The sequence below is a fragment of the Carya illinoinensis genome, chromosome 1 (assembly GCF_018687715.1).
Source record: "Carya illinoinensis cultivar Pawnee chromosome 1, C.illinoinensisPawnee_v1, whole genome shotgun sequence".
Taxonomy (NCBI): Eukaryota; Viridiplantae; Streptophyta; class Magnoliopsida; order Fagales; family Juglandaceae; genus Carya; species Carya illinoinensis.
The window spans coordinates 13,707,893-13,735,241 of record NC_056752.1 but is presented as its reverse complement, the minus strand read 5'-3'; the positions used below and the strand labels follow the sequence as shown (position 1 = coordinate 13,735,241).

Below are 27,349 nucleotides of genomic sequence, written 5' to 3'. Positions count from 1 at the left end.
CTTCTTGAGGTCTCTAATTTTAAGAATCGCTGTCACTTTTGATTCCCAGCGTTTTGATAGAGAGTTAAGAATTTTTCTTACTATCTCCACCTTTGAATAAATTTTGCCAAGAGCTGTCAAACTGTTTATGATATTAGTAAAACGAGTATGCATACTAGAAATAGATTCATCATCATTCATCTTAAAGATTTCATATTTATGAGTAAGAATATAAATTTTTGATTCATTGACTTGCGAAGTTCCTTCATAAGTAACTTCCAAGTTATCTCAAATTTTTTTGCCGTAGCATAAGTCATTATTCTATTAAACTCATTTCCATTGAGAGCATTAAATAATAAATTCATAGTAGTTAAATTTAAAGTATAAAGTCTATCGTCTTCACGATCAAACTCTTCATCTTTCTTTTTGACCTTTACTCCATCAACCACTTTTATTGGAATATAATGTTTATTTACAATGTATTTCCAGATTTCTCGACTTTGAGCATGAAGGAATATTCTCATTCTAATTTTTCAAAATGAGTAATTATCTCCACAAAAGAGTGGAAACCGACTGTTAGATTAACTTTCACCAAATGAAATTGCAATGTTAGTTATAAGATCTTAACTCAAAAGATAGTTAATATTATAATAGAGCTCTTAGTTTTAATACCAATTGTTGCCCAAATGACTAACACAAGAGGGGGGTGAATTGAGTTGTATTAAAAAAATAGCAATTATAAATCAAATATACAATATAAAATATAAATAAAATACGAAATAGCAATAAATATAAAGAGTAAGAGTAAGAGAGAAGCAAACTCAGTATGTTAATGAGTTCGGCCCCACTGCTTACGTCCTCGCCTCAAGCTACCCTTGAGGATTCTCAAATTCACTATTCAACCTCTTTCAGGTGGAGATATAAACCTATTACACCTTTGAACAACACCGCTATAAAGGATCTGTATAGAACACCCTCTATACTTACAATCACCTTACACGTGGTGATTCAACTATTCTCTGTGTAGAATACTTTCTACATGCACAAGGGTTATACACACACTTTTACTGATACAAGAGCTGATAGTGGGTAGGTTATCAGAAAACACTCATCAATGAGTAGAATAAGAATAATACAGCGCAAACTATATCTCTCAAAATGAACAAGAATTAAGGCTCAATACTTAAAAAATAGAAAATGAAAGTTTTGAATAAATGTTGTATGCACTTGGTGTTATAAATGTGAAACTCTCAAATGATCTATTTATAGGCATATGAGATTTCATATTCAAATTTAAAAATATTCACATGTCAAAAAAAACATCATTCATTTTTTTAAAAAATTCAAATAAAATGTACTTCCTTTTCAATTGTCAAAAACAACATCATTCATTTTTCAAAAATTTCAAATCTAATCTTCTACTTTTTGCATATGACGAAAGGAGTACAGTTTACTTTTCAAATTTTTTAGACCTAATCTTTTTACTTTTTACATATGACAAAAGGAGCATACTTTACTTTTCAAATATTTTAAACAAAAACATCTATTTTTTTCATAAGTCAAAACAAATATCAATCACTTTTGAAAATATTCAAATAAAATATACACATGTGAAAGATGACAATCAATCATCTTTAATATTTTCAAAATTCAAACCTTTAATCAAGGCATGCACATGTAAAAGATGACAATCAATCATCTTTCAAAATTTTCAAATTTAATTTTCAAAATATTCATGCACATGTGGAAAATGTATTTTAATGCTTTATAATAAAATATTAATTTTGAGTCTTAATCTTAATTTCGAATTTTTAAGAGATTTACAACATTACTCTATGACTTTAATGTGAACTTATTCCCTTCTTGCTCATTCTTGTTTTTTTTATGTGCTTGACTCCATTGTGTAGACAACTTGAGTTTGAGACTTCTTTATTCTTTTAATTCATTTGTTATCATCAAAATCCATATGTAGATATATAATTATACAAAACTTGAAACCTTGGGTTCAATATTGAGAATTTTAAATTTAAGATAAAAATTTTATAGTGCCAAACCGAACCTAAGGCTTGATTTGAATGTTGACGTTGAGATGAGATGCATGTCTATGAATATTAATAAAATAATTTGTAAATAAATATTTTATGAGATTTTAAATAATGAAAAAAAAGTTGAAAAAAATATAAAAAAATATGAGATTTTAAATAATATTGTTATAATATTATTTTGTTTTAAATTTTGAAAATTTAAATTATTTTTATATTTTATTTATAAATTTGAAAAAGTTGTAATGATTAGGTAAAATAATTAGATGAAAAAATTAAAAAATTAAAAAATTTAAAATTGAAAAGTATTTATATTTAAATAGTATTTAGATATTAAGATGAGTTGATATCATCTTAAATTCATTTTATCTCAACATCTAAATATTAGTCTAAACAATATGAGTCTATGTACCTCACACCTAACTTCGGTGGCTTGTGTCACAAAAAACGTCTAAATATGTATATATTATTCATGTTCCACATTAGGAGCAAAAAGCACGAAACGTTTATACAATATTAATGGCTCTAGAATTTTCAGACCGAAATTGACCTATTAACCACAACTAGTGAGTACTCCTAATGAATCTAGACGGCCAGGGAGCTGGTAACTTAATTATATCTAGCAGCAAGAGGTATCCATTGACACCAGTTGAATCCTTCATCCCCAAGAACAAGTGGATAGCGATTATGAAGATTTTGTATCCTTCTGTCTAGTGCATGTCACATGGAAAGTAGGTCAAAAAGGGCTCCTCGCACACCAAGAAATATCAGTTAACATATTACATTCTCTCATTATCAAAATTTAGCAATGATTTGACTATTCAAATTGACATATATGTCGTCTCTTTTCACTTGTTTTTTAGTCATATTGACTACCAAAATTGAATAAGGACACTACATGTCCTTTTTTTTTATAGCTTAAGGTTATGATATGCCAATTTTAATAGTTTGAGGCATGAAATTAATTTAACACGTCTCTTAGTTTAAACAAATTGTGAATAGGATTTTTTCAACTAAAAATAAAAGTTATGAAAAAATACATTAATTATACCAAGTACTCAGTAAATTATCAAGAATTCTATGTGTAGTTATTTTTATATACTTTTTACATACTCCACTGATGTATTGCATCACTTTTTTTTAATATAAAATAAATACTGAGTTACACCACATTAATAAAGTGTGAAAAGAGTATGTAAAAATAATTATGTGTAAAAGAATTGGTAAATTATAGACCACTTCAAGTCTTCTCAAATATCGATAGTAGCCAAATCTAATGTGATTCATTGGCCTTACTATCTATATTTCTTGATTATGTCATTATATATGTGTGTGTGTTTTATTCTAATGTTTGTCATGAAATATCAATCATGCACAGAAAAGTTAAGTCATTTCAGTCGAATGCAAAAGCAAGAAGTCAAAAAGGTATTCAAAGACCATTGAGGCAATCTGGATAAATCAAATGCATGAATGAATGGTCCTTTTTAATAGCCAAATGAGTGCATGCATTTTAACATTAGGGGAAACAAAAGCCCCTGAGATTGATATATTGCATTAATAAAGACTAATAATATTGCTTAATTCGTAGGTAAAAGGAGAAAATATCAAAGATGGGTTTTTGGTTTTGGGGGAAGAACCTCGAAAGAAGCAAATAAGTTTTTGATACATTTAAAGAGAATGATTGGTGTCATGTTAACGTTAACGAAGACAGATCATGTCTTTGAATTTGAAACAATCAGTGTCACGTTTTGAAAGGAAAATGTGTAGAATTTAGATGCTACGAACATGACAAAGATCGATCAGATTGATCGCCAAACTATTACAATCCTATTCCGTGTCGTTAAATGTGCGCATTTCGATGAGAATATCTTGGATATAAATATAAAATAAAAATTTTACGTATTTTCACTTTTAAATATTTATTTATATATTTTATTAATATAATTAATTTAATTTAAAATAATTATTTTAATAAATCACATTAATAATATAAATAAAAAATATATAAACTATTCACGTACGTAACACTTGGAATATTTTAATAATTTTAAGCTGCAAACTAGATTCCACGTGTATGCCTTGGCGTACTTAAATAATTTTGATTAAATAATTTTAGTTGGAATATGACAATTTTTATTTTTTTGTTTTTTCTCGTGAAAGATACATGAACGGCTTATAAGTCTAACTAGTTTTTTTTTTTTTTCTCGTGAAAGATACATTAACGGCTTATACGTCTAACTTGTTTTTATCTAACTTGGTTTTCAAACTTCCCATATCAGTACACTTTTCTTTGTTTGTATTATATGTAAAGTAGTCAAATAGATTAGATAACTTGAATGTGTACGTGTGTGTGTGTATATATATATATATATATATATACAAATTACAATTACCACTATCAATCACTTGGGAAAAAAGAAAGAAAAAATACCACAAATCAATTTCAACAAAATAATAAAAAAGGTAAATGATATTTGTAGTTCAATTGTATGCAAGTCTCACAAATTATTTTAAAAAAAAATGAATAAATCTGAGACTTATAAGAAAAAAAGTTAATATAAGTAAACCCTTTTTTAAAGAAAGTGTACGAAAATTACATACCCTATAACTAACTGTATTTAATATTATTTAAAAGAAAAATGAGGATTAAAAGATCTAATAAAAAAATATGTTTTATAAAAAAGATTTAAAAGAATAGAAGAGAATTAAACAATTTATGTGAAATCTATCTCTATATATAGGAAATTTTTATAGAAAAACTCTATTTACAGTCTTTATTAAGAGATTGCAGTCTGCATATGTATGACTTTTATTAGATGAAAAAAAATATCATTTTAGAAATGATATTTTTTTAATTTTAAAAAATTTTAAAGATAAAATTATTTAAATTTACATTATAATTTTTAAATAAAGACTATACTTAATATTGTTTTTTAAAAAAGAAAAATTAATTATAAAAATTAATTTATAAATGAATATTCTTCTAAAATGGTACGAGATACGAAACAGAGAGTCTTTCGGTGAGTTATTTGTAACATTCAATGCCTTGGACTGAAAGCCGACCACGTGAAGAAAATTTGGAAAATAGATCACACCAATTGCACATTGGGTCACACACACATGTCAAATCTAGGGTTTGGTCACGTTAAACACGTGCAGGTGCGTTGATCATGCCACTTCTTTAAGCAATTAGGCAGATTCCGTTTTCAACATGACTGAGATCATAGAATTCGATATCATGCGTTGTTGACACCTTAATTGCCTCCCATCTTTATATGCTTCTTTTTTCTTTTTCTAGTTCATTTGAATTTTTCCAAATGTGTAAGGACCTCATTAATATCGATATTTCAAATCACCAAGATACAAACACGCTAACGTAACAGACACATTAATGTGGCATGCATGCGCGCTTCTACGTATATAGACAACCACGTTAAAAACCTCATTCATATTTCAATCGAGTAAACGATAGATGTATATTTTCTTTTTTTAATTTTTTTTAAAATGATATATTTATATAAAATGATGTTATTTTTATAAATTATTTTATAAAAATATTCTTAATTTAAAATATGATCTTGAAAAAATCTAAAATGGGTGTAAAAGAAAATTAGAAAATTGGTTCAACCATCCAAATCGGTGGATTCGGTCTAATTTATAATTGGTTTGGTCCCATGGTATTGGTTTTTTAAGAATCAAAACCAGTCTGGTATTGATTTTCATATTTTGAAAATCGGTTTAAACTGAACGGACCAATATATATATATATATATATGTTATATTATATATATTAACTCTTTATGTTATATTATATGTTAAATTGCAGATTGATATAATACGAAATTTTAATATTATTATTCATGTCTATTTTATCTTATAACTTAAAATTAATATAACAATTGATATAAAATAAAATTAATCTTATAAAATTTTAATACAACATTTGATATAAAATATAAATTAATGTTATAATTTTTAATATAATATATAAATTTTAATCTTCTAATTTAAAATTAATACAACATGAAATTTTGTTTTAGTTACGCAAAACTAAACTATTTAATATCATCACATATATTCATTAAAACCTTTTCAGATTTCTACATAAAATATAATAAAAAAATTTAATTTTTTCAAATCTCAAAATAAAATTGATATTAAAAAATTATATTATGATAATTTTATATTTAATTTTTAATAAAATATTTTATTTTATTTTATCTAAACTGGGTAACTAATTGAGAAATCTTAAACATAAAAATTTAATCTTAACTCATACAGTGTCACGGCCCACATGTGTAACAGTAAACTGGAAAAAGCGACCGGCTGGGTTGAAATTGGAAAAATTAGAAGTTCTTATTTTAATAATAAATAAGTCAATATCGATTTTAAACTAATGTACATTAATTTGATTATAAAATTTATCTAAAATGGGATCCGACCGGCTACACCTCATTCCAATAACTTACTCAGAAAGAAAACTTATTTTAAGCGAAGCCCAAGTTATGTGCTCCTAGGGCAGATAGAATAAATCAAATTTCGGTCACAAATCTTCTGGAAGTCTTAAGATATTCTAACGTAAAGAATCTTAAAATCTTATGCTAGGATGTTTTGATATTTGAGTCTTCTTGTTTTCTTTTAATCGTAACTTTCATTTTTCTTTATCCAGGCTGAGGCCTCTACATTTGTGTAAAGTATGATGGAAAATCATTAATAATAGTTTGTAAATCAAAGAAGTTGATATCTATTTATGAAGTATTAAATTTTATAAAAATAAATCTATATATTAAATCTATTAAATAATAAAATTAATTTTATAATGTAATAGATCATATTGAATTTGAGTTATTATTTTTATAAAATTTTATATTATTAAATTATTTTTATTTAAAAAATATATATAAATTATATTTCAAAATAATAGTCTATATCTAAATAAATTATATATAAATACATATATATATATAAATTATAAATAGTCTGGTCTGAATTAGGAGTAAAAAAATGAGCCTTCAGTTTGAAGAAATGAAAAAAAAATAAGAGTAAAAACTGAAATACTGGTTGGTATGAGTTGAAATATAGGCCGGTACAGGCAAAAATATTGTCCGGTATTGCCGGTATTTGGAGTGATACGAAACAAATATAATACCTGTACCGGACCAGTAGTCGATACAGAATATATCGACTGTACTGGCCAGTATAGTACGATATTAAAAACACTAGCACCAACTCGTATGCCTAGCATTTAAGCAAAAACAAAACCCTAGATTACAACTCTCTTTCTCTCTCTCTTCTCTTCTCCCAGCGCCTCCAACTCCGAATCTCTCATTTCTCTTCTCCCAACGACCTTCTTTCCAAGTGGGCATGCTCCTATTCTTCTCTTTCTTTTTTATCTCTACTACATTTTCTCCTCCGCCTCCTTTTCCTTCTTTTTCTCCTTGTTTGGGGAAGAAAAATTCTAAATATAAGCCCACACACCACATATTACATTTTTTTTTCTTTTACCAAATATTTGGTATATGAATAATGAGTAGAAGAATTCAATTAATTTTAAAAAAATAAACCCAAAAATAATTTTTAAAAATTAACAAAAAAGTGTGGTATATGGTGTGTGGGCTTATGTGTAACAAAGCTCTTAGGCAAAATATGCAGCCATGGCTATAGGTCACTCGAGCCAGATATTAGTGGCCATGTTCACTGGTCTCCCAAGTCAGATCTATGTTGCGAGGATCACACTAGGGTAAAAAGCAAACCACCTTCTAAGGTCAAAGGGAAGGCAAAGAAAATAGTCTTTCCCTGGCAAGTGGAAGGCAAAGATGATATTCCCTCATTGGTTTGATAAAAAATGAGGATGCAAGGTCTGCAGATTCTAACTAGTCCAAAGAAAGGACGAGCAGCACCATATAGATCAAAACCTAACAAACACATCTTAGCATAGGGTGTAACAAAGGACTTTTCATCCTATGCTAGCGAAACATGAAAGCTAGAAAGGCTGGTACAGAAAGCGAGAAAGAGGGGGTGAAGAGACTTGTAGCTTGGATGAAGGGCGAGGTACAAGCCTAAGACAAGCAATAGTCAAGGACAAAACCCATGCGGATATATGAACTTTTCGAGATAACACTTAAAGGATAGCATTATCATAAGCAAAAGCCCACACTCATCTAAAAAGTCACATCTAGGGTGGCCCTGTATGGAAAAGGCTATAGCTTTGAAAGTCTAAAACTAGAAGTATGGTCTACCACCACATGGAAGGCACGTACGTGGGGAAGGACTCCAAATTGGATGCAAGGCAAGCCCAAAGACAAGCATGCCTTGTCCCATCAGTTTGTTTCTATCATCCTGTAGATGGACGATTGAAACTAAAGGACTCCTATTCGAGCACATCAAAAGTCAGAAGGACACCTGATGATCTTTCTCTTAAATGACTTGAGATAAAAGTTAAAGTCTCACTTTTGAGATTGTAAAGTGCTAAACCTTCTTTAGAGCTAGAACCTTAAAAGAAAGCAAGTGACTTCAAGGATACGATAAAAAGAGGGGGAAGAGCAACACTAGTGCAGCCGTAGACCTTCCTGCAGCTATTCCTATGACACGATGCCACAAGTTATATATGGGAAGGAGAATGTCTTATGATGACTAGGGTAGAATGTTTTCCTATTGGCCTCACTTGATAGATGGGAAAGAGAATGCCCTGGATGTATCATGTATGGTGTCTTCGAGTTAGTTGACCGGGTAGACGTGTCCCTGATGCAACATGTATATTTTGGTGTGTGTTGAATGATTTGAAACAAGCGAATCAGCCTGCACATTGGTCGAGTAAAAGTGGTTCCCCGAGTTAAACAGTGAAGTGCTTTCCCCTGCTTGACATTTTGTATATTGAGATTTTATGTGATGAGATTTTTTATGATTTGATACGATGAGTTTTACATGCTGGAGAAGATGGTGATTCCTCTTTATGACTAAGAACGTATGTGTTTTGCTTAGATGGTGATTTCTCGTCGCACACAAATATATGTGCTCATAGATCTTTTATATGAAATTGTGTACTACATCATCACGTGCATTGTCTCTCAATAGCAATTTTTTCATAATTGTTTAAAATACCTATGGTTTCAATTATCGAAATCGTAAACTCTAATGCAAAGGTAGACTCATGAGAGGTATCCAAGGAAGAATAACTAACCTCACTCGAGCAATAGATACGGAGGCATGTTTCCATTATTAGTAATTCTATTGGTTTTTTGGTGTTGTATTATTTAGGCTGACGACCAATTATGTTCGATTGGCCGTATTTGGATATATGGAACAAATAGATGATTCTGTATATTATTAGGGACATGAAGTGACATGTGGATTTTGGGTGATTAATGAATTAACATATTTATTGTTTAAACTCTTGTATAAATAGTGTTTAATCCCTTACTAAACCTTTACTTTTTCTGTTAAGGTTTAAACTTTTATTTACTTATATGTGCACTTTTTTGTGAACATAGTACATATATTTTCAATCTGAATCCTGGGTGTGGCCGACCAATTGACACATTTGGCACCATGGATCCTCACCAATTCCAATACTGAAGAACGAAGGTCTACATATGTATTTTTTGGTTTTTTGTGTTATCGACTTAGATCTGCATTTTCAAGCTAAATTTATGTTTTTCTGTTTAAGTTTAATTTTGTATGTAGATTTTGGTTAGGTCTTTGTTTTGGTGTTGATTTTGGCTAGATTTATAGGCAAAGGAGATTTTTAAAAAAAAAAAAAAAAAAAAAAAAAAAAAAATCCATCCATCCAATCAATAGGGATAAACGGAACAAATAAGAAGGCGGAGTGGGATATAAGAAGGGATGCTGCCCGTCCATAAAGGGTAGGTCTTTTAATGAAAAACGGGGCTCCACATATGTTTTCTTTATTTTTTGTGTTATCGGCTTAGGTCTGCATTTTTCACCTAGATTTATGTTTTGTGGTTTGAGTTTCATTTTTTGTGTGTAGGTTTTGGTTTGATATTTGTGTTGGTGATGATTTTGGCCGAATTTACGAGGAGAGGAGATTAAAAAAAAAAAAAAAAAAATCCATCAGCCTAGTCTACAGGGACGAACGGACCAAATAAGAGTGTGGGGGCGGGGTATAAGAAGGGACGATGCCCAAGCCTAGTCCCAAAATTGAAAACTCATGAAACTTTTAGGAAAGAGAAATGGTATTTGTAATCGTAATTGTGTAAGTGATGTATAATTTTTTTGAAAAAAATGAATTAATATGGGACGTACATGAAAAAAATATAACTTTTTAATTTGTAAATCTCATTTTTTTTCAAAATGATTGCACGATATTTGCACATCCACGACTGTATGTAGTATACTCTTTAGGAAAATGCAAGAAAAAAGATATTAATTCTATAATTAAATCTAGTAATTGTAAAAAGTAAATAAGTTTTCTCGACTAAAAAATATATCTAATATAAATGTAAACAGATATTTACAAATTGTTTTATAGATAGATACTCAATACACCATACACAACGTACAAACTTCCACCGACGTTTCAATGCAATAATTTAGTTTTAAAAATAAAATATAAAATTAAATTTTAAAATTTAAATAACATAGATAATATATTCTATACATTAATTTAATAAGAAAAATTTTACTCATTATCTACGTACCACATACTACATATTATTTTTTATTATTTTTTTATCAAATATATGATATATAGATGATGATAAAAAAATTTAATTAATTTAAAAATAATAAAATTAAAAATAATTTTTAAAAAAATTTAAAAAATCAATAATATGTGATTCGTAAAAATGATAAATAATAAAAGTCATTTAATAATGAAATAACTCGATTTGTTCACCAAAAAGTATGAACGGATTGGAATTTCTTTTTCAGAAAATATAAAAAGTCAAGAATCAACAAAATGGAAAGCAAGAAAATTGACCCTAATCAATAACACGAGAAATGCAGGCACAGTTTTCCTTGTACCCGAAACTCGTGACAAATGAAATCCAACGGCTGCAGCTGGAAGTTTTCTCCGTGTCCTTTGTTTTTTTATATTTTTTTAGGCGTTTGTGAGATGGAGAAATAATTTAAACCTTTGACTTATGCAGAGGGGTTAGGGTCCCACATCGGAAGCGGCCAAATAGCCTGTCCCCCCAAGCACGTGAACGTCGTGTTCTACTCCTTCTACATGACAAATATCTATCACCAGGCACACCACCCGCAATAACTGGTCTTTTTGACCATTGTAGCTAGCATTTATCCACCTACATAATCGCAGGAATGGAGGGTATAATTGGAACTTAAATTAAGGACAGTATGAGTCTTGGCTTTCACGTGGGACCTAGCTCATAGCTCAGTTTCTGTGCTGCATGTGACTCGAAGATCTAATCAAATCTACATCTTACGTGGAATTCAGGCCTAATATATATTAGAGGCTGTATTTAATTTTAAAATATGCAAGTAGTTATTTTATAAAAATAAAATTTTTTATTAAAAATTAATTTTTTATTTTTTTAAAATAATTATATAATATTTACATATTTATATGCAATTAATAAAATATTATAATTATATTGATAGATTTAAATAAATTATAAATGAATTGTAGATATATCATTAGCTAATTTTTAATTAGATCTTTTACTCCTCTCTCATATAAGAATTTTAGTTCTACCGTGGTCTTGCCACCTCAATTTATAAATAATAAATAAATTCAAATTTAAAAATTTAAGCATTTTCGCTTATATTTTTATTAAAAAAAATGCTTGATTTACAAAGTGATTTTACATAAAAGTAATTTATTTATAAATTATTTTTATAACAACTTTTTATAGATGTAAATCTCCTGTTTTGTCATGAGCGGTAGAGATAGAATCGTCAGTTTGGAGAATAACAGGTGATGGTTTTATCACGTTGTCCTGAAAATGTCGTAAATGACCATTTTCCTAGAAATGGAAAACATGTGATACTCATAACTCACCTGCCCATTTTGGTTCCGTCTCACGCTATCTCCTTTGTGCTTTTTATGTTTTATTTTTTGAAAAAAAAAATGAGAAATGTGATAATTTTATTAATGATAAAGGTATATAAAACGATGGACAGTGGACCCATCACTCATAGCTAATAAGTTAAGTATATAACAAAAATAATGAAACAGAAATGAAAAATGAGTCCAATTAAATTAAAAATAAATAATATTTACAGTTTTAAAATATATAAATCTCGTATATTTATTTTTAAAAAATAATTAAATTTGAAATCTATATAAAAAAATTATTTTATAATAATAGACCACACCCTTCTTTAAAGAGAATGTACATGACTTCACATCATAAAACTATAGTCGGTCATTATTCTTATGGGATCAAGGTTTTTCAAATTTTATTATTAGACATAATTGCTGAGATTTTGATAAATTTATCTCTATTCAAGTTAAAATAATATATATGTTGAAATTAGGAATGATAATATGTGACACGACTTGTGAACCTAACACAAACATAATACGAATTTAAAGGGTTTGAATTTAATATAAATGGACTTGAGTCAAAACAAATTGACCCGTTAAAACACGATTGATAAACGAGTTAACAACAAATAAACCTGTTTTTAATCCAAAATCAACTCACAATAACTCGTTTAAATTTTATTTCAAAGTTACAATTTTATTATTATTTAATTGTAATATTTGTATTTTTTAATATGTTTATGTTTTTATTGTAGAGAGTGTAATTATGGATCCATCCTTATATTTGTTATTATATGGTTTGTAATATTAGTTTTATTATAAATTGAAATGTGAAAAGTATTGATAGTTTTTCTTAGTATGTATTATTATTATTATTATTATTATTATTATTATTATTATTATTATTATTATTATTATTATTATTGTGGCTATTAGTAAATATAGATTATAACTTTTATATAAAATTATGTTAATCAAATCAAATGTGTTATTTGTGTTAGTTCAACATACCTATATGAAATAAGTTGATATATTTCTAATTAATTATTAAATGGGTTAAAAGGATGACACAATATGACCTTTATTTAAATGGGTCTAATTAAAGTTTGAAAATCTGACACATTTAACTTAATAAGTCGAGTTTAGGTTGACACATCGATTTTTATTACTTGTTGAATGTAACCATATTTAAACATAATTAAAATTTATTACAACTTTGACCTGAAACCTACATTACAAATCAACTACAATATTAATAGTTCTCTAGTACATAACTGTGACTGACATAGTCTAGTCTATGCTGCAAATCTCAACAGATCACCTTCTGAGATGTAGCACAACTCTATCCATGACAGGATTAACAAATCTCATAGTCTGTTTAAGACGAAGTAGATGACACACTATATGGACAAAAGTCTAAGAGGCACACTCTATAGATAAAAGTTTAAAAGACTGTGTTTTTTATTTTTAGTTTTTACAAAATAAAAGACATAATAAAAATTAAAAATACATGGAAAAAAAATGAATTCAAGATATAAATCTGTATTTTTAACCTTGGAGAAAAAAATCCAAACAAAGTGATTGTGATTGCAGGTGAGAGCCACGCATCACCCTGGAAATATGGCGGTCAGTCAAGTCTAAAGTAACTAGTAGCTCTAGACCCAAAAAAGCCGCGCGTGGCAACAGAAGAACACTCTTAGTGGTGGCAGGTGGATTTCATACTTCTACTTTGGACTGCTCATGTGGCTCACACGCAATTCCATTTAACAAAATTCTTCGTCCATTTGAAGGATCGGCGTCTTAGAAAACCTGTAATAGCGTGTGTGGTGATCTTACTGGACGCTGGAGATCAACAGATGGGCCTTCCGCCATACTTAGCCTTGAAAAAAACAACCAAAAGAAGAAAACTAGAATAGAGGGGGAAAAGGGTGAAAGGAGCCTCCTTCTGCTAGGTTTTGATTTGGTTGTAGTTTTTAGAGAGAATAAGGAGTCTCTTTCTAAACTAGAGCCAGCTATTCTTCCTTTGTTTTCTTGATAAAGACACGAAGGTATATTTTTAGCATCTCTTATTGAGAAATGTAGAAAGCTATTATATTATTGAGAAATTATATATGCAGGCAGCAGTTTAAAGTTATATTAATATTGAGCAATTACTTTGGAAAAAAATAAATAAATTTAAGACTTATATGAATTTTTTTAAAATGATAAAATTTATTTATTTTTTTAAATAAATTCGCAAAACTTGTATATCTTAAAAGTATATCATACATTTTTTCCATTATTTCAATATGTTAATGTGATATAATCCGGAAATATTTAGAGCTAAGACTTTCTTTTAAAATTTCACTAATTTTTTTAAAGTTGTAAACATGATTATAGTCGTTTATGAAAGCGTCATCCATTATAAATATGTCTTAGTTTAAATTGAGAAAGTCTTTTAAAGGTGTTTCCACTTAACGGTGTAGTTTGGATAATAAGATGAGATATGATGATTTTAGATAAAAGTTAAAAGTTAAATATAATATTGTTAGAATACTATTTTTTAATATTATTATTATTTTAAAATTTTAAAAAATTGAATTATTTATTATATTTTATGTAAAAATTAAAAAAATATATAATAATAAAATAAGATGTGATGAAATCATTTTTTTATCCAAACGAGGCCTAAAATGGTGCGGCTCATTAATATATGTTTGAAAAGAGAGATTTTGCGAAGGCCTGTTGAATGTTATGAAAATGAATCTAGGGGTTTTGAAAAAGATTGTTACTGTGTAAACATGTTTGGACTGGGAGTAATATTACGAAAAGTTTCTTACCAATCACGTCCTAATAGATTAGGTTTTCTACAATACGATGCCATCTTGTAAAAAGCTGTAAATAAAATATTTGTATAAAAGCGAAGAATGGAATCACCATTAACATTAAGAGATAAGTAGGGATCAAGAAATTGGTTTCAAATAAATTAATTTTTTTTCCACCGTTATAGATTATTATTTATTTCTTTAGAACGTTTATTGAGAATTTCACCTCTTCCTCGTGTATCATTTTTTTAATATAATAAATTAAAGTTGGCTTAAAATAAAAAAGATACGGTTTCCTTAAATGCATCGATATTAGAAAATGAGCACAAGGAGGGCTATTCTCCATGTGAATAATATCACCAATCCTAAATAAAAATTATTAATAAAACTTTGATTTGATATTTAAAAAATTTTAAAAAGTAACTAATACTAAAAATTAGACTAATGAGCCAATGACCCACACTACTTACATAATTATATTTAATAACTCTTAAGAGATATTTAGAAATAATTTTCATCTTATCACTTTTAAATATCATTTTCTTCTCAAATATTATTTAAATATAAATATTTTAAACTAATCATTACAATTTTTTTAAAATTAAAATTAAAAATTAAAAAAAATCTCAAATTAAAAAATTATATTTTTAATAATATTTTAACTTTACAATATTTTTATTTAATTTTTTATCTCTCATTTTTTAAAATCCTATAAAACATCATAATTCAAATCATTTCACTATCATTTATAAATTTCTCATCTCATCTTATTTCCAAATATCTTCTAAATTTCCATTTTTTAAGAATTATTGAGGCAAGGAATAATGTTAATGATATTAGAACATTAATACTGTTTATAGCAATTACCCAAGTTACCCAATAAAGATTAAATGATTAATATTTTAAAAGATATTAGATATCGTTTTAAAGTATTTAAGTCTCGCATATTTTTTTTAAAAGTAAAATAAAATCTTATATTAAAAAGTGTCTTTAGTTTGCATTTTTTTTTTTAAAAAAATGAGTGCGCAAAAATCATACTACAAAATCATTTCCTATTTTAATAACAACTTGTTAGAAAACACTTGCACCAACCTCATTAAAAAAAAATAATAATAAAAATAGTGATAGGCGCATAATTCTTTTAACAATTATGTATATAACTATATTTTAAAAGAGCACTCTTATTCTAAGATTATTATATAACACTTGTTCACGTCGTATAATTTGATATAAAAGAAAAATTTTATAAATTAAATGTTATAATTTAATTAATATGAATAGTTTGCTACACATTTAAGCTTGAGAATATAATAACTCATTTTAAAATGTGAATATTTTTATAAATAATATTATTTTATAGCAATTTTCTTTATTTAAAATATAATAACGTAAAAAATAATGAAAATAATATTTAAAATAGTAGAGTATGCAAGTTTAATATACTTAAAAAAAAAAAAGAAAAAGAAAAAAGAGAACGACGCGGTTTTATGAAATACGGACACACGCCGAACACGTTACACCAAATTTATTTTCTTTTCTTTCAGGGGAGGGAGAGAGAGGGGGGGGGGGGTGGGGGAAGTTAAATGCACATCACGTGCTTCGTAACAATGCAGTACATAACACAGACACCTAGGTAGTTACGTGCTGTTCACGAGCATTGTCACTGTTTTTTTAGCGCTCCCTTTGTCTCTGTCTCTGTGTCTCTCTCACACAATCTCGCTGTCTTTTTTTATTTTTTTTATATTTTTTTGGGGGAGGTGGGGGGTGGGGGCTTAATAATATTTATTTATTTATTTATTAGATTTAATAATATTTATTACTACTTTATCTCTGGAGTTTGTTCGATACAATCGAGGATACGTGAGAAGGCGAAACGCGTGAATATTGGGCCACGGCGGTTAACGCACGTGGCGCGCGCATGCTGTGTTAAACGTGTTTATTCTGCACTGGGTTTGGTTGATGGAGCCGCCCAAAACGCGTGATGGACGACGAGCCGAGTGCGTGATCTAATTAATTATTAATTATTGTATTCGCCAGACTATGGAATATCCCATTCTTTATTCACACTAATTGAGTATTCACTTTCTACTTTTTTTTTTTTTTTAAACATTTTAATTTTATCATTCACTTTAAAATATCCATTCTCCTTTCATCAATAGTGAAAAGTAAATTATTTTATAATCAATTAAAAATGAATTTAATTTTATAAAAATACTCTACATTTTATATAAATTTATAAAAGAGTGGAAATTATTTTTTAATCTCAAGACATACGTATTTATTTTTAAAAGATCAATGCTATATACAGTCTTTAAATGTAGACTATAATGCAGATCTAGACAATTTTATCTTTAAAATTTTTTAAAATTATAAAAATATTTTTCGTAAAATGATATTTGTTCTTATTTAATAGAGGTCTCTAAGTAAGGATTGTAAATAAAATTTCTCTTTTTAAAATGTAGAAATTAAATAGAAATCAATATGGGATATTTGATGTCCAACCTTCTCCTCCTCCTCTAAACAGTGCCACCATCTCCATCAATTCCCTTTCGGTTGATTTTAGTTTACCTTAGGCTATCACTTTTGCCTTTTCTTCTATGTTTTGTTGATTTTATTTTAGTCAGATAATGCTATTTGACTATATGAAATTTACTATTTTTTAGTCAGAATATGTGCCAGCGTATGATGCCACGTAATTTATTTAAAAAAAAATACAAACAAAAAATGGATAAGAAGAACCCAAATCTCGACCTTTCTCTTTTAATATTTTCGAACATTCTTTTATTTAAATATACTCTTTTGTATTTATTTTGTTGTTAATGAACCACTTGATATTGTGTGATAGTGTTATCTTGAGAGAGTAATTTAAACAATAAATTTCAGATAATCCAATAGTGAAATTAGATTACTTATCATCCAATCCAACAATGGGATCATTTGCAACTTATCATTCTTATTTTATGTATAAATTTAACAACTTTGAGACCTTTCTCATGGAATCACTTGCAACTTTAGTCTTTTATTTTTTTATTTTTTATTTTATTTTTTAGCCTTTGTTTGTTACCTTTGATTCCACTCAATTGGTGTCTTCATTACAGCCGTAAACACACCTTTAATCTTTATTAAGCAGCTGTTAAACCTCAAACTTAAGAGATTTGATTTCTTTTACTTTTATGATTTCCTAGGACCTTCTTTTTCGTATAGCTTTCAACACGATGATGCCACTCAACAAAGCATAACTCAAAATGGCTTAATATCGTTAATTTTGCTCCATCTTTGGACCCACCTCGGTCAACCTCGTTTTATAAAAAAGAAAAATAGTCGACTCTAAATAGTAAAAGATGATTATTTTATAAAATTAAAGAAAATTAAAGCAATGAAAAAGTATTTAAAGTGTAGAAATGATATTTGTATTCGTGATTGTATAAGTGTTGTGTAGTCTTTTTGAACAAAGAGAATTAATAAGGAATTTACAAAAAAAAATTAACTTTTTTAATTATAGATCTACTCTTTTTTAAAGCGTTGTGTGACGTTTGCATACTCTATGACTATATGTAATATTACTCTTTATAATATATATTTTTATCGTTTTGTAAAAATAAATTACTTTATTTACATTTAAAAGTTTTTATTTACCTAAGAATTTTTCATCGAGATAAAAGTCTTTTGACTCCGACTAACAAATAAATAAATATTCAATATTTATAATTAAATCAGAAAAATACTAAATAAATTACTTAATTAAAATCAATATATACATATTGTGTGTGATTTAGGAGAATAAATCAAACAAATAAATGTCGTAAAGGTTGAAAAGTCCGAAATCCTTTACAAGTGAGAGTCACATGTTGTTCTATTCCCATGTGTTGGAAGGTACCGTGTCCGCGTGCCCCCGTTCCTTAAAGTCACACCACGGAAATAATCGCCTGTGGCGCAGAGCAGAGCAGTACAGAGCAGTAATAAGTGTTTTCAGGTGTTTCCCATTTACGCTTTGTCTGTGAGACTGCGTCTGTGTCTCTCAGCAGCAAACAAACAAAACCCCGTAAACTCAACCTCCTTGCCGACTAATTGTAAATTTTTCATCTAACTATGGTTAATTTCTGACCCATGTCTGACCATGGTTACATTCTTCACCGAAAAGAAATTAAAAAAAACATGAAAAACCCCACCCCCCCTTATTTGTTTCTCAGGCACACAGTCTGACCTTCGCCTTGTTAGAAAGAGAGAAAGAGAGGGAGGGGCTTTTGCTTTCGTTGTTGTTTGTGAACTAACTGCCTGTTTGTATTTCCCGGAGAGTTTTTATCTTCCCTAAAATTGAACGAACTTCCCCTTTCTTGGGAATGTTTAGACTGTTACCTGTGACTATTATTTACTCTGCTGTCTTATCCAACCGTCGCTTCGTGATCCCATTTCGCTAGCCAAAACCGGTGGGTACTCTCTCTCTATTCTGCTATTTTTCTGGCTCAATTTTGGTTGGTTTGTTTTGTTTTTCTTGTTTTCTGGGTTTTCCTTGTGTCTTGGATTTGGAGCTTCTGAGATCTGAATTTGTTGTTATGGTATTAAGAAAATTATGTGCTGTTTAATGTGTAGGATTTGAGCTTAGTGCTAAAAAATTCCGGATTTTGTATCGCTTAAAGGGTTTTTGGGACAGAAATTTGATCTGTGTATTGAAAATTGAAGATTTCTGGTCTGGGGGTAATATAGCTTTGGAGATTTAGAGATGAAGATTGAGGGGGGTTTGGGTGGTGGGTTGTGGAATGATGAGGATAAGACCATGCTTGCGGCGGTTCTGGGCACCCGAGCTTTCGATTACTTGCTGTCGAGCTCGGTTTCGAATGAGAATTTGTTAATGGCTGTGGGGAGTGATGAGCATTTGCAAAACACACTTTCCGATCTCGTGGACTGCCCAAACGCGTCTAATTTTAGCTGGAATTACGCAATCTTTTGGCAGCTTTCAAGGTCCAAGTCGGGGGACTGGGTTTTGGGGTGGGGAGATGGGTCTTGTAGGGAGCCTAGGGAGGGGGAGGAGTCTGAAGCTATGCGTATTCTCAATCTTAGGCTTGAGGATGAGACTCAGCAGAAGATGAGGAAAAGGGTGCTTCAGAATCTGCACAAGTTGTTTGGGGGATCAGACGAGGATAATTATGCCTTAGGATTGGATCGTGTTACTGATACGGAGATGTTCTTTCTCGCATCGATGTATTTCTCCTTCCCGCGAGGCGAGGGCGGTCCAGGCAAGTGTTTTGCATCTGGGAAGCATGCTTGGTTCTCGGATGCACTGAAGTTGCAGTCCGACTATTGTGTCCGGTCGTTCCTTGCTAAATCTGCCGGAATTCAGACCATTGTCTTAGTCCCAATTGAGGTGGGTGTGGTTGAGTTGGGTTCAGTGAGATCTGTTGGTGAAAATCTAGAACTGTTGCAGTCAATAAAATCATCATTCTCAACACATCCTTTACCAGAGGCGAGGGTTAAATCAGTGCCAGCGTTTCCGGTGGTGAATGATACGAAAGATGAAAACGTCCCTTTCACAAATTTGGGGTTGGTGGATAGAGTGGAAGCGGTTCCTAAGATTTTTGGGCAGGATTTGAACACTGGTTACTTGGGTCGACCCCAACACAGAGAGAAACTTGCTGTCCGAAAGTTGGAAGAGAGGCCATGGGAAGTTTCTCCTAACAGGAGTAAGATTACATATCCCAGCCCACGAAATGGTCTTCATGGTTCAGGTTGGGGACATATTCGTGGCAGTGTTGTGAAGCAGGGGAACCCAGCAGAAATTTATTGTCAACAGACCCCAAATAACTTGCAAGAGCTTGTTAATGGGGCTCGAGAAGAATTTCGGCTAAATCACTATCAGCCACAAAAACAACTGCAAATGCAAATTGATTTTTCAGCAGCCACCTCAAGGCCTTCTGTGATTTCCGGACCAATTAGTGCTGAATCTGAGCATTCAGATGGTGAAGCCACATGCAAGGAAGAGCGGGCAGGTGTAGCTGATGAAAGGAGACCCAGAAAACGAGGCAGAAAGCCTGCAAATGGAAGAGAAGAGCCGCTCAATCATGTGGAGGCAGAGAGACAGCGACGTGAGAAGTTGAACCAACGGTTCTATGCTTTACGAGCTGTTGTGCCAAATATCTCCAAGATGGATAAAGCTTCCCTGTTGGGAGATGCCATTGCTTACATCAATGAGCTTCAGGCAAAGCTCAAGGTCATGGAAGCAGAGAGGGAGAGAAGTGGGACTAGCTCAAGAGATACATCATCTTTGGAGGCTAATCCAAATGCTGAAAACCCATACCGGACTCCTGATATTGATATTCAAGCTGCCCATGATGAAGTTATTGTCAGGGTGAGCTGTCCTTTAGATTCACACCCGACATCAAGGGTCATCCAAGCATTAAAAGAGGCACAAGCTACTGTAATTGAGTCAAAAATAGCCACAGCAAATGATACTGTGTTTCATACATTTGTAATCAAGTCTCAAGGATCTGAGCAATTGACAAAGGAAAAGTTGATCGCAGTGTTTTCATCCAACTCCTTACAGCCATTGTCATCGGGTGGATAGCATCAGAATCAGATTCGACATAGTCTATAGGCATAATACTTAGAAGGGAACCAGATTGAAAGCTTCTTCACAGGTTTTGATATACAACAGTGGATGCTATAAGGAAACATGGCACCAGCTAAAGTAGAATAATAACTACCTATTGACCGAGTAGGGCAGCGAATTTTCTGCGATTGTTTATAGTATACAGTTTCTGTCATAAGTGAAGCATTCCTGCGAGGTGAATCAAATCTGTGAGTTAAACCGACTCTATTATTGTTGGTTGTTAAGGAGCAGATATGTTCTTCTGTTTTTTGATGCTAGTTTCTCCAATTTATTTTCATTTGCCAAGTTCTTTGGAAAAGCAGACGTTACTTGTAAACTCACTGCTGCTCTTTGTCCTCTGGAGGATTAAGGGATGTTTTCTGAGATATATGTATTTGATGCATATAAGTTCGAATTTTGGTTAGGCATTTATTTCTTTGCTCTTATTGTCTTCTTTTTCCTTTGCAAGCAATGTTATGGTCTACTTTGTTCCCAATTTTGGAATGACATTAATAGTAATTTTTGGTTGAATCTATAATCATAAAATTGTTTTGGTTAACATCGCCGGCATGAGAGCTGTTGTATTGTCAAGAAATCCATGCTTCAAACTGTTTTCTTCTGGCTGCTATGCCCGTGTGGGGGAAATAGAATGTTGCTGTGGGAAGCAAGAGTGAGAGGAGATTTTGGTAGTGAGTTCTTTTTCCCTGGAATGCATGGGTCATGCTCCTTTCTCTTATTGTTTACTTGGCACTATTTTTTAAGGAAAAAAAAAAGGTTCAGTTGCTTTCCCCAATAATCTTTTTGTTCTTTTCATTAACTTTTGTATAATATTGTAGCCTTGTGCATCAAAAACAAGAAAATGGAGTCTCAATTCTCGTACCATAGGCTGTTTCTCTCATCATTTCCTACCATTGCAGCTCTTTCTTGCCAATATAGCTGGAAGCATGCTTCCAAGGGTCGCAACCTATTGGAGTGTTGGCCTTGACAATGTAACTGAGTATCTTCCCATGGAATGTTCTTTTTAAAATAAAATAAAAAAAAATTGGTTGCTTGGATTGATGTGATCTCACTTTCTTTTTGGTTCCTGAGAAAGTAACGAACTCAATGCCATTTAAAAAAAAAAACAACAACAACAACAACGGAAACTGGTAGATTCTTTTAGTTTAATTTGTTTTCTCTGTTATCTTGGCAAGCCAAAATGAAGTTGTTCTTGGATGCACACGAAACGGATGGAGGAATAGATTCCCTTAACTCATATCTTAGGCCATCTTTTCAATATATTTCGTTCCAATAAAGGGATTTGAGGCTATAGAAAAGCTGGTGCAACAATACAATGTCCTGGTTGAATAAGGTTTCCTACTGTTTATGCTCGAATTGGGTCTAGAAGGAGAGAGATTCATGTGTCGATCTTTTATCATATTTGTTTGGACAATGCTAGGGGATTGCTCAACATGTACAGCTGGCGTGCTCCTAGTGCATTTGATTTTTTTTTTCATTTTTTTAACGTCTTTAATTATTTAAAAAACACACAACTTTACTAATAGTCACATCTTTAATCATAAAAAAAATAAAAAATAAAATATTCGAATAATAATTTGAGCGAGAACTTTGAAGGAATCAAGCATCAATTTTCTTATTTGTTTTGGCTGTGATAAACATCAGAAAACTTTGATGGGGGTGACGCACGTCCAATAGACCAATGAATGAGGGGGATGACAAAAATCATGTGGTGCAGCATGTGTTAATGGCTTTAGAAAAAGGTAAAGCTAAGGGCAGTGACAAATTGAACCGAAAGAGTATGACAAAACTATCCTTAAAATAAGGAAACCACAATGACAAAAGAAGCCCGTGTCAAATCCGCGTACGCTCAAGTGAAGTGCGCTTTTGGTATAAGGTGTGTGTGTGTGTGTAGTCTTTGCGTGTGGTTGAATCTGAAAGCGATCTTCACTGGTGACCAGCAAAGGAGGAATAAAAAGCAAAGGAAAATTCCTTATGAGCTGAAAAATATTTGCCTCTTCCGTTAAAGACAGTCACGCAATCAACAGCAGATTTTGTTTAGAAAACATCACCAACTCTCTGGCTGCATCAGCATCGCCCGTTGTTGCCGATTCGGCTAATCTTCGTAGTGGAAAAAGTGATAGTAAATAAACAGTGCAAATGATAAAAAAACCTTAAAATAAATAGTGTAAAACTGATAAAAACAATAAATAAATAGTTTAAAACAGTAAGTAAACAGTGCAAACACAGTAGGTAAATAGTTGCTATCCAAATAGTGAGACCTACTTCTTTATCAAATCTTAAAAAGTAAAAATTATCTTATCTCATCTCATCTCACTTGCCAAACATCCATTTTTTTATAAACCATCCCATTTAATCTTAACTCAAAAATCTCATTACTATTTAAAATATTTCATCTCATCTCATCTGAACTACATAACCAAACGAGACCTTAGTTGCAAGTTTCCTCTATTATTTATAGAGCTAGGAAGGGTAGGCTAAAGCTTGGGTAACCACCCAAAACTGTTGTTTGAACTCCTCTTTATCATTTTCGTCATGCCCAGGATGCTTATCCAAAAGGAATATAATTAAATTTTCCTATTACAGTTATATAATCACTTTGTCCACCAAACACATCGGATGGCTTGGGAGCTTATAATTATCTTCCAGTTAGGCCAAATTGGCCCTATTGTATGGGTCATCTACATCAGGTCCCTAGGCCTTAATGGTATGGGGACAGGCCCATTATGAAGAGGGAATGACGGCCCTTCCAATTATCACGCGAAATCTCATTATAGGAAGGTGATGAGACTTCTTCTCTTTAGGCACTTTGTTACTTGAGCCGGACTCATACGTGCCCATACATCAGTGGCGTGCACCATTTCCTCTTCTTGTCCTTCCCTTTACCCTTTTTGTGCTTGACATGTTCTTCATTTTGATAACCCCACAGTGCCTTTTGCATAATCAACTCTGTCATCTCCACTCCTTTCCAAACCCAATTGTTGTGTTGCTCCTTCGATACTATGATTCTCTTCTCCTCACATATCCTTGTTTTGATGGCTTCGCGCAAAGTTTCCCATTCTTCAGCTCATGATGCTAGGTCCTCCCAACCTCACAACTCTTTTCCTCGTGTTGAGGGGACTCAGTGGCCTGCAACGACATCGCATTTTGATCTGGATCTCGTGAGAAACCCTTATGGAAAGAACACATCCACACCAATGGACTTAGCAATACTCAAACATATGCACAATATGATGGAGGCATCTTTATCAAGAGATAATCAATCTTCAATATGCAATGGATCTCCTTAGGGTTGCTATGAAGAATACAATGAATAGGACAGCCCTGGTCTCTCTCCACACACTAGAAGATGCATATTATTCTATATATACTTAGGGTATGTGTGACGCTTCCAAATTTTGTTTGGGATCGGATGGACATTTGAAGCGTCGAGACATGCAACACAAGGTTACCTGCCCCCGTTCATGACATATAAGATGTAATGTTTCTAACATGCATATAACATTATGCAATATTTGCAGCGGATAAATTTTTTTCTTTAGCAATACTATGCATCAAATTGAAAATATCCCAAATGCTTAAAACATATTTCATATATAAAGACCTATTGAACAACTAGTCCAAAATGCTTATGATCCAAAAAGTACTAGAGATGCAACTCCATCGTACAAGTAGTAATTTACGTTAACTACTATATTAACATTGACGTCGCATTGTCACTCAGTCAATTGTGTCTAGTTGGTCAGCTCCTGATTCTCCTTTAGGCCCTATAACAAGATCTACCATTCAGGAGGAATGGTAGTTGGGACTACCATAGTGAGATTTGATTACAAATCTCAATAAGTTAACAAAAAACTTACACACAGGCTAATGATGCATGGATGACAGTAAAAACATGAATGCATAATCAAATTCATAAGTAATTAAAGCATAACTTGACGTACAATATAGCATAACTAACATAACTTAAATTGAAACGTGAACTGAACTTGACTTGACATGAACTTGATCTGAAACTTGACTTAACATGAACTTGCTCTGAAACTTAACTTTAAATGCTTAAATACATACTCCACAGTTGTTGTGACCCTATGTATTCTACGTGTCACAATGCAGTTAAATACATACTCCACAGTTGTTGTGGTCCCATGTATTCTACGTGTCACAATTGCTGTATCTCACGTAGTGTATGCGTCATAATTGCTGTAACCCCATACTTCGTATTCCTGAAACTTATTCTTTAACTACTTAAATACATACTCCACAGTTTTTGTAGTCCCATGTATTTTACATGTCACAATTGCTATGTCTCACGTAGTGTATGCGTCACAATTGTTGTGACCCCATATTTCGTGTGCCTGAAACTTATTCTTTAACTGCTTAAATACATACTCCACAGTTGTTGTGACTCCATGTTTTCTACGTGTCACAATTACTGTGTCTCACGTAGTGTATGCGTCACAATTGCTGTGACCTCATACATAAGTAATCAAAACATAACTTGACGTACAACATAACATAACTGGCATAACTTAAATTGAAACGTGAACTGAACTTATTCTTTAACTGCTTAAATACATACTCCACAGTTGTTGTGGCCCTATGTATTCTACGTGTCACAATTATTGTGTCTCACGTAGTGTATGCGTCATAATTACTGTGACCCCATACATAAGTAATCAAAGCATAATTTGATATACTTGAGATATGATTATATCGTAACATGACTTAAACATGTATCACATAACATTTCATAACATGATATCACATATAACAGAAACATAATTAACATGACATACTTGCAACAGTAAACATGACATGACATACATGTAATAGATAATATATTTAACATTATGTACTTGCAATATATGACAGAATATCTTGTATAACAGATGAAACTCATGATAGAATAAATTCTATGTAATAGACAAATATGTGATAACTTGGCATGGAATGGTATATATGATAACATACATACATACACTATAGTTTCTTTACTTAGCATACATACACAGTAGACTGCTAGTAAGTTAAAAGCTAACTTACTTTAATCTTTGCGTTTCTTATAAAAGCTCAAGCGCGATCACGAGGAACTGTAATTAGTGATTCTAAAAGTTAGAACTAAATTATTAATAATTTGAAATATGGAAAAATACTAACTTAAGAGTAAAATTTTCATTTTACCCTCTACGTATGAAAAAATGACCGTTTTACCCCTAATTTAAGGGTTTTGCATGCTAACTCTAAAAGTCACCAAAATTTACATGCCTCATGTAAATTTTATCCTAAACTTAAATATCAATTTAGAAAAATTTAAAACTAATCACAACTATTAAAACTCCATAAGGCCGAAATTCTCATATGCTATTTCTATTGATTTTTGTTTCTAACTTATTTTGATCAACCTTTTGATCTATGACTTATAAAGATGTGATCTTCAAACCAAACCATCACATGATTTAAAAAATGTCCTAAAACATATATAAGCTTCTAATTCAAGATTACATGGTTAAAAATTAATCAAAATATAAATTTAGCCAATAACATCTACACTTTGGCCTATCTGAATATCTTTTTGCATAAAATTTCATTTCTTTGAAACTAACGTCAAATATCTTCAAAATAATATTATAACATGTATATAAGAGGATTAAGATCATTCAATAAAATTATCAAAGCCATTGGAATAGGTTTAAACCACCAAAGATTTAAATTTTCTCAAAACAGAAACTGTTTTTCCTCTTCCAGTTTCTAAGTTTCTAGATCTAACAAAATCTTTAATCAAAACCTTTAATCATGCAAAAACTCTCAACCAATAATCATATACACATGTTAACAATACTCCATAAAAATTTCGGACCAATATCGATCCATTAACTTGGTCAAAAACTCCAAACTATAATATATTCTCCAGTTTATCTCCCAGAATGACCTTTTTAAAGTTTAAACAATATTT

General features: G+C 31.0%; 1 protein-coding gene across 1 annotated transcript; it reads left to right on the top strand.

Moving 5' to 3' along the window:
- Positions 1-18,962: 18,962 nt before the first annotated feature.
- Positions 18,963-21,807, top strand: LOC122311337 (transcription factor MTB1). The gene is made up of 2 exons (XM_043125880.1): positions 18,963-19,219; positions 19,383-21,807. Exon 2 carries the CDS (start codon positions 19,513-19,515, stop codon positions 21,349-21,351), a length of 1,839 nt encoding a protein of 612 aa, XP_042981814.1. The 5' UTR covers positions 18,963-19,219; positions 19,383-19,512; the 3' UTR covers positions 21,352-21,807.
- Positions 21,808-27,349: the final 5,542 nt, after the last annotated feature.